A 9,220-nucleotide genomic window follows, 5' to 3' on the forward strand; every position below is an offset into this window, starting at 1 on the left:
TTTTTTTTTTTTTTTTTTTTTTTTTTTGGTTTGGTTTGGTTTGGTTTTGCTTGGTTCGTTGCTTGGTTGGTTGGTTTTGTTTTGTTTTTTTGTTTTGGTTTGTTTTTGAGAACAAATTTCACTGTGCAGTCCAGATTGACATTGGACTCATAATTCTGAGTGCCAGAATTAGAATCACAGATGCATACTACCAACCTGACCCTCCACTTGTAATTATTTGTGTTGATTTCAGAAAGCTCCTTAGGAAGATGTTGAGCACAAACTGAAAAGTGGCCAAATGGGTATACACACAGTGCAAAGTGTTACTGAAGGTTTTTCAAATTCAGGATGAGCATTGCTGACATAAGAAAATACTTCATCTTGCCTAAAATGGATCTTACATGTATCTACATTCAGTAAATGATAAAGAAATATCTGGAACTAGTCTAAAATAAGGAAAAACAAATGTTCTGTGAATGACTTGTCAAATGAGGCCTGATATCATTATTGTCAGGCTGTCTTTCAGGGTAACATGCTTGGGTCACAGATCTTTGTGTTTAGTTTAGTTTTTTATTTTTATTTGTATCTTATTTTTCTTTGTATGAAGAGAGAACTATTTTGTACCTGACCTTATTGTGCCTAAGTTTTTGCATAGGGTAGTTGCTTGAGTTTATCTTGGAGTCATTAAGAATGAATGACAAATTAAAAGTTATTTTTATACACTGCTAGGTAGAGTCTTTCAGAGGCCCTCTGTGGTAGGCTCCTGTTCTGTTACTTGTTTTTTCCTACCTCCAATGTCCATCCCATTTGTCTTTCTAAGTGAGGATTGATCATCTTACCCCGGGTCTTCTTTCTTGTTTGTCTTCTTTAGGTGGATAGATTTCAGTATGTTTATCCTATCTTATATTAAGACTCATAACCAAACCTTCAGCAGAGAGCAGGGAATCATATGAAAGAAGGGAGAGTTAGTAAGACCTGGAGAGGACAGGAGCTCCACAAGGACCAAATATATCATGGCACAGGAGTCTTTCATGAGACTGTTTCTCCAACCAAGAACCATGTACAGATGTAACCTAGAACCCTTGCCCGGATATAGCCCATGGTAGCTCAGTATCCAAGTGGGTTCTCTAGTAAGCAGAACAGGGACTATTTCTGACATGAACTCAATGGCAAGCTCTTCGAGTGCATGCGCGCGCGCGCACACACACACGAGGGAGGAGCAGCCTTGCTGGACTACAGAAGAGGACATTGCAGCCAGTCCTGAAGAGACCTGATAAGCTAGGGTCAGATGGAAGGAGAGGAGGTCCTCCTCTATTAGGGGACTTGGAAAGGGGCAGGGAGGAGATGAGAGAAGGAGGGTGGGGTTGGGAGGGAATGAAGGAGGGGGCTACGGCTGGGATACAAAGTAAATAACCTGTGATTAATATAAAAAAAATACAGTTTTTAAAAAGTTATTTTTATTCTTCACAGTTTTTCAATAAATTTTCAATATTCTTTGCCAGACAAAATACCTCCTTAATTCTAATGCCCTTTTTCCTGCTTGCTAGTAATCCCAAAGCACCATTTTGTGAATATAAAGACTGGCTGAGAAAAGTGTCAGGAAAAAGTGGTGTTGGAGCCTATGAGCTAATGTATAAGTAAGTTTGATTTTTACTACCTTTGTTCATTTTCTAAAAAGTGCATACTTAACAGTTTTTGAAATTTTTGTATCAAGATTGTCTAGGGATGTGGTTAGAGAACTGGCTTAGCTTATGTGAGGCCCTGGCATCTATCTCAAACACTGTTAAAGGGGGGAAGAAAGGAAAGAATAAATTTTGTTGCAAATTTCATCAAAATGTAGTTATTTGATATTAATGTTATTTTTTTCATTTTGGACGGGTTTGGTTTTATGAGACAAGGTTTCACTGTGTGTTTGTGACTGTCCTGGAATGCACAGAGATCCATTTGCCTCTTCCTCCCAAGTGCTTGAGACTGAAGGTGTGTCCCATAGTGCCCAGCTGATACTATATTTTAGTTTAAATAATTTAAATTTTAAGGTCACCAGAAATTTGTTCTAATGAAATGCTTTTCTTAAATCACAGAAGAGCTAACCGTACAGAAACAGTGGTGGCTTTTAGGAAACTGGAAAATAAAATTCCTGCTGATCTCTTAAAGTAAGTATACTTCTGACATCACAAATGTAGTGGCGTAGTAGAGACTATATATGGCTTCTGTCTCTCCTAGACGGACCTTTGTAAAGATGAGTGCCAGCCCCGAAGCCTTTCTGGCACTGCGTTCCCACTTTGCCAGCTCTCATGCACTGCTGTGTATCAGCCACTGGCTCCTCGGTATTGGAGACAGACACCTGAACAATTTCATGGTAGCCATGGAAACAGGCAGCATGATTGGAATTGACTTCGGACATGCGTTTGGATCAGCTACTCAGGTTTGTTGTCCTTAACTCTCACTCCTGACTTAGAATTGAAATATGTTATTAGTCAGGGTTCTGTAAAGGAGCAGAACTTTAGAATGAATATATACATGGGATTTATTGGAGTGGTTTTAGGCTGTGGTTCAGCTAGTCTAACAATGTCTGTCCTCTGATATAAAAGGCAAGAATCCAGTATTGTTTAGTCCAGGAGACTGGATGTCTCAGCAGTCCCAGCCAGGTGCTAGAGTCCTGGAAGATTCCTAAAGAGAATCTTCAGTCTGTGTGTAGATTCTAACACCAGCAGAGGAATGCCTCAGTAACAAGATAGATGAACTTCCTAGTGAGATGTAGGGCAAACAGGCAAAAAGCAAAAGTTTTATTCTTTCATGTTCTTTATATAAGCTGCCACCAGATGTGGCCCAGATTTAATATGAAAATCTTTCTACTACAAATGATCCAATCAAGAAAATCCTCACCCAGAGGTAGTCAAGTTGACAACCAAGATTTGCCATCACATCATGTGACTTTATAACACCTCCAGAAATTAATTAAGGGCGAAATGATGGGATGAGATGACTTTGGAATGGTCCTGAAACCTGATTCTTTTTAAAGAAACAAATAATTTCACCCTCATTTGAGGCTTGTACATACCTGTAAGTCATGGGAAACATAGTGACATATAATCAGCGCCAAGAAGAGAAAGCAGATATAACAGTGTTATGAAAACCTGTAACTAGAGTATCTTATACAAAATGTAATTTGTTTCTCTGACATTAACCTATGTTAATGCCCTGGGTCCTCTTTCTTGTTTGTCTTCTTTAGGTGGATAGATTTCAGTATATTTATCCTATCTCATATTAAGACTCATAACCAAACCTTCAGCAGAGAGCAGGGAATCATATGAAAGAAAGGAGAGTTAGTAAGGCCTGGAGAGGACAGGAGCTCCACAAGGACCAAATATATCATGGCACAAGGGTCTTTCATGAGACTGTTTCTCCAACCAAGAACCATGTACAGATATAACCTAGAACTGTCATGTTGTATCTTAAACTCCCAGGTCTCTGGGTTCCTCCGTACAAGTTTATCCTCTGAGAAGATAATGCAAGCTGAGTTGATCACTCTTGGGTACAGGAATTCATATCTTCTAGCTGATTTTAAGAAAAGTAGACTTTTCTAGGCATAGTGGTTTATGCCTGTAATCCCAGCACAGGGAGGCTAAGGCAGGAAAATTATTGCAAATTCAAGGCAAGCATGTCTTTAGTATAAGACCCTGGTTTGAAAAACTGGAGCAGTGAGATGGCTTAGTGGGTGAGGGTGCCTGCCAGCAAGCCTGATGAGCTGAATTTGGTGCCCAGAACCCACATCATGATAGAAGGAGATAACCAGCCCTTGCTGGTACAGAATAAACATTTAAAAAAAAAAAAAATAATCAAAAACAAGATGTAATTTGTAGACTCACTAAAAGGAAATAATACCCTTAAGGGGATATTTTATTTGCATTTGTGCCTGTTGTTTTGAGAGTTCTAATTCCTGTACATCTTAGTTAGGGTTTCTATTGCTATGATGAAACACCATAAGGGGAGTAAAGGTTTTGTTTGGCTTATACCCCCACATCATGGTCCATCACTGAAGGAAGTCAGGATAGGAACTCACAACAGGGCAGGAACCTGGAGGCAGGAGCTGATGCAGAGGCCATGAAGGTGTGCTGTTATCTGCTTTCTTACAGAACCCAAGATCACCAGCCCAGGGATGACACCACCCATAATGGGCTGAGCCCTCCCTCTCCCATCAATCACTAATTAGGAAGATGCTCTACAGGCTTCCCTACAACGTGATCTTACAGAGGCATTTTCTTTCTTTTCTTTTTTAATAATTTATTTTATTTATGAAGGTGTCAGCTGCTATGTGGGTGCTAGGAATTGTACCCAGGTCCTTTGGAACAGCAGACAGTGCTCTTAACCATCTTTCCAGCCCCTTAGAGGCATTTTCTTAGTTGAGGTTTCCTCATCTCAGATGACGTTAGCTTGTGTCAAGTTGACATAAAACTATCCAGCACAATATGTTTACTTAAATGTACTTTTTTCTCTTGTTTAGTTTCTTCCACTCCCTGAGTTGATGCCTTTTCGTCTAACCCGCCAATTTGTCAGTCTCATGTTGCCAATGAAAGGAACGAGTCTTGTGTGCACAGTCATGGTGCATGCACTGAGGGCTTATCGCTCCTGTGCAGGTCTGCTCACTGACACCATGGAGGTTTTTGTGAGGGAACCCTCCTTTGATTGGAAGGTACATTTTGGTTCTCTTCTGTATGATAAAACGCATCAAGTTGTATTTATTGAAATACTTACATTATTTTGTACTACATTTCTCAAAACTAACCTAACAGTCAGATAAAAAGCTTATTTGGAGAAAACTTTATTATTTGGAGAAAACTTACTATATTTAGTTTGATCCTAACTGGAGGTGACAAAATGAACCCATTGGTAATAGTAAGTCTGAGTTCTCTCCTCACACATAACCTGTTGTTGTTGTAATTATAAACAGGGCCTTACTATTTAGCCTAGGTTAGCCTAGAACTCACCACAAAGCCCAGTCCATCCAGAACTCAAGGAAATCTTGCCTCAACCTCTTGATTTTTGAAATTACAGCCATCCTCCTCCCAAGCTATAACTTTTTACAAAAATATTCAGTTTTTAATCAGTGTTTTGCCTGCATGTAAGTGTATCATAGGCATTAAATGCCCACAGAGATCAGAAGAGGGAGCACTGGAATTATAGAAGGTTGTAAACAACCATGTGGTTTCTGTGTACTGAACCCTGGTCTTCTGTAAAAATATCAAGGCTCATCCTTTTATATGGAGACCCCTTCTCACCTCTCTGCGTCACATGGTGATGGTGATATATGCCACTTTTTGTCCGGATCTTTCTAGAAAGATATACAGCTATTCCTACTTACAGATCTTTGTTTTAGCCTCATTACTTGGTTTCATGTTTTTTAATGTATTGTATATGCATTTATAATAAGTAGAAAAAACTGTGTTCTTTACTTTTAGAGTTTTGAGCAGAAAATGCTGAAAAAAGGAGGGTCATGGATTCAAGAAATAAATGTAACTGAAAAGAATTGGTATCCTCAGCAGAAAATATACTATGCTAAAAGAAAGTTAGCAGGGGCCAACCCAGCAGTTATAACTTGGTAAGACTTGTTGTAGACTGGCTTCAACACAACAGAGTAAACTGAGGTGGGGCTTAGAGTCAGCAGCCGTAGACCAGTACTGCTTGAAGCTGGCGAGAGACTGTGAACTCCTTGAACTCTTTGGGCGCTAGCCGGCAAGAAGGGAAAAAAGGGGGGCGGGGTGGAATCATACACTCACACATACACACTTAGTGAATGAAGCAAGACAAGGTACAACGAGCAAGTTCCAAAAAGCTTCAACAACTTCACCCATACACACATACATATTCACACATTGGATGATGGAGCAAAACCCCAACAACTTTAATTTTTCTCCCGCAGCTTTTCTATCCCAGCGAAATCTTTCAAGCTGTACAAAAATCACAATGTAGTTACATTCTGTTTTTCTTTAAGTGAACGATTTCAATGAGTATAATAGAAAGAAAAAAAAAAAAACTTGTTCCCAATACCCTCACCTGACCATATATTATAGGTGAAAAACAAATTATTCCAAGGACCCACATACATTTGTAACTAAGTAACTTATTATAGACTAACAAAGAATAAGCAAGCAAGGTAATTTTTTCAGTTTCTCTTTATTGTCAAGCTGCAATTACAAAGAAAGAATAAGTTATCCTAAAAAGTAATCATTAAAATCTTAAAAGAATCACAATCTAAACTTTTGTATAAAAAACAATCAACCATTTCCGCTTTAAATCCTCAGGGTACACATCTGCTCACTAACAGTTTTTATTAAATTATATCAGGAAGCTGAGGGCAAAGATAAGTTCAAAAAAATTAATCACCTTGTGATCACCAGTCCAGCTTCACTGAGAGTCACTTCAGCCAGTATTAATTGAGCTGCTATTGTTCTTGCACTCTAACTTCAAAAATCCCCAGTTCAACCATTAAGAGTGTGCCTTTCTGAACCTTAAATTGTTCCTCAAGATTTTCTACATCAGAGCCACTGACAAAAACATCTTAGCTTAACTTTCTAAAACTATTTAATTGAAATCAAGAGCTCTATAAAATCATTAATTCTTTTAAACAATATTTTATGAAAGTTCATCTTCATATTGATCAGCAAGAAAATTGCCCAAGGAGTGGGCTGTTACCTAGGAAAACACAGAACCATAGGCAGTGATGGTCTCCCCATGCTCAGTCGCACCATGCCAGTTATATGAGAAATATAGCAATGACAAACATGAAAAGGCACAGCAGCAGCAAGAAGCATCCAGAGACGAAGGCCCAGGGGCTCTGCCTCTCCAAGGTATAGCCATTGCAGCTGAGCAAAAGGGTGGGCTGTCTTCAAGCAGTACACTTGCTCACTGCAGCTCCTCCTGTGAGGTGCCTGGCAAAGACTGTTGATTGTGAGCACAGAATCAGTGCATGTTAAGAAGTGCTAAGCAATAAAAAAAAAAAAAAAAAACAAGAAGTGCTAATAAGCACTTCAGACATGTGTGAGCAGTGTGATGGTCTTCACTGTGCAGATGAAAAAAATGAGCCTTAGAGAGGCTTACCACTCTAAGCCCAGGCCTATAAGGACTGGTGTTTGGCTTGTCTCTGTGCAGCCAGCATCATAAGGAGAGCCGAGGTCGTGGTACAGTGTTGTTACTCATAGGAGGAGGCTTGAAACTTGTATTTGTCTTTGTACTTTTTAGGGCATTTGACCTATTTGGCCCTGATGAACACTTAATCAAGTGTTCATCAAAATTAAGTTGGTCTTCATAATTGCATTTGGCTGTGACCCGTAACGTTGCTGGGTGCAGCACCAGAAGCATGAGAAGAGCAAGAAGGACAAATTGAACTTCAGAATTTCCAGTTGTGCTTTATAGGATACGATCAAGAACACAAGGGGAATGGGAAAGTAACTGAGGGTTCATGTGCTTACTAACCTAAAAGCATGAGGCCTAGGTTCTGTTCCCAGAGCTGCTTTTTTTTTTTTTTTTTTTTTTTTAAGTAAGGGTTGGAGAAATAACTCAGCAATAACAATGCTTGATGCTCTTCCAAAGCACATGCACACACAAATGTGCAAATATATATATATATATATATATAAAATCGCCCAGTGTGATGATACAATTCTACATTCCCAGCAGGTGGGCAGAAGAAGTCATCGTCGGTTTTCAGCCAGCCTTGACAACTGGCCTTTCCCCCAAAGCAAAATCCTTGCAATTCAATAATATAAGACAACCCAATTTTTAAAAAATGAGCCAAGTAATAAAACATTTCTCTAAAAGAGTGTACAAATGAAATGAAAATCGGTGTCTTATGTGTTATGCTGCCTTTCAGATTAGATATGAGAAGTATAAGCAGAGATACAGAGAACTGCATGTATGGTGGGCATGGGAAATAGTGCAGTTGCTCTGATAAACAGCCTGGTGGCTCCTCAAGAAGTCAAATAGAGTTATCATTATACTAAGCAGTTCCACTTCTGATTGTCTACCCTAGAAAAAGCTTATATCTGAGCAAAATTTTCAAAACAAATATTAATAATTATATTATTCATGTATTTAAAGTTATACATGACAGGAGGGGGAAAATGTATAAATGATAGCAGAATATTTGTAAAGGATAGCCAGGAATACAGGTCAAAGGGGGGGGAAATCATTTGTGTTTTCATATTTGTTCAATACTTTTTCCAGTGATGAGCTGTGTCTAGGCCATGAAGAGTCATCTGCCTTTGGGAGTTATAAAGCCGTAGCTCAAGGAAACAAAGACCACAACATTCGTGCACAAGAGCCAGAGAGTGGCCTTTCAGAAGAGACTCAAGTGAAGTGCTTGGTGGACCAGGCAACAGACCCCAATATCCTTGGCAGGACTTGGGAAGGATGGGAACCTTGGATGTAAACTCTGGTGTCACCAGTTATAAAGCATTATATCTCTGAAGGAGTCTCCTACACCTTCACTAACAACAGGATATTACTAAAGCACCAAAGAAAAGAAATCTACTTTGTAGTGCTGTCATGGCTCAGTGCTGCCAACACTTAACGACCTAACTAACTTCAGTCCCTGGAACCCATATTGTGGAAGCAGAGAAGCAACTCCAGCAAGTTGTCCTTTGATCTCCACACATGTGCTGTGTCATACATTCACCCACACATGCATAAACACACATAAAATAAAAATATTCTTCCCCTTTTCAAAGAACCAACTCTTTATTTCATTGATTTCTTTATGTTTTTTCTTTAATTTCTGTTTTATTAATTTCTGCTCTGATGTTGATCCTTCCGCCCTATATACTGTTGTTAGGTGTTGTGGGTGCACCGTGGTGCATGTTTGGAATTCAGGGACCAAACTCAGTTCATCAGGCTTGACAGAAGCAACTTACCCTGTTAGAATATCACTCCAGCCCATCTCTGATTTTATATAGATATTATATATGTGTGTACATATATACATATATGCACATTTACATGGGTGTATATATGCTTATTTAGAACTATTAGCCTCCCTAAGACTGACTTCATTGCATCGCATAGATCTTGTCATATGTTTTGTTTCTTCGGGATTGACTGTATTTTTTGTGGTTTTTATTGCTCTCTCTCCCTCTCTGTCTCCTCTCCTTTCCCCTCCAGCCTGTCCTGGAGTCACCTACTATTTCTGTATCATGGTTAATCTGGCCTTATATCTAAAATAGTGTTTGTTTTATGAAATTGAGTA

The 9,220-nt window shown here is 39.1% G+C and overlaps 1 protein-coding gene across 1 annotated transcript in view; it reads left to right on the forward strand.

Annotated features, from left to right (window-relative positions):
* The window catches only part of Prkdc (protein kinase, DNA-activated, catalytic subunit), a 197,315-nt gene extending 188,608 nt beyond the window's left edge, over positions 1 to 8,707 (forward strand). Inside the window, exons 81-86 of the mRNA XM_055599098.1 lie at positions 1,527 to 1,616; positions 2,061 to 2,132; positions 2,203 to 2,404; positions 4,484 to 4,672; positions 5,439 to 5,578; positions 8,203 to 8,707. Coding sequence (XP_055455073.1) covers positions 1,527 to 1,616; positions 2,061 to 2,132; positions 2,203 to 2,404; positions 4,484 to 4,672; positions 5,439 to 5,578; positions 8,203 to 8,407 — 898 coding nt within the window. The 3' untranslated portion in view covers positions 8,408 to 8,707. The remainder of the gene's footprint in view (positions 1 to 1,526; positions 1,617 to 2,060; positions 2,133 to 2,202; positions 2,405 to 4,483; positions 4,673 to 5,438; positions 5,579 to 8,202) is intronic.
* The last annotated feature ends 513 nt before the right edge of the window (positions 8,708 to 9,220 follow it).

Source organism: Psammomys obesus, unplaced genomic scaffold, assembly GCF_907164565.1.
Source record: "Psammomys obesus unplaced genomic scaffold, mPsaObe1.curated_primary_1811, whole genome shotgun sequence".
Lineage (NCBI taxonomy): Eukaryota > Metazoa > Chordata > Mammalia > Rodentia > Muridae > Psammomys > Psammomys obesus.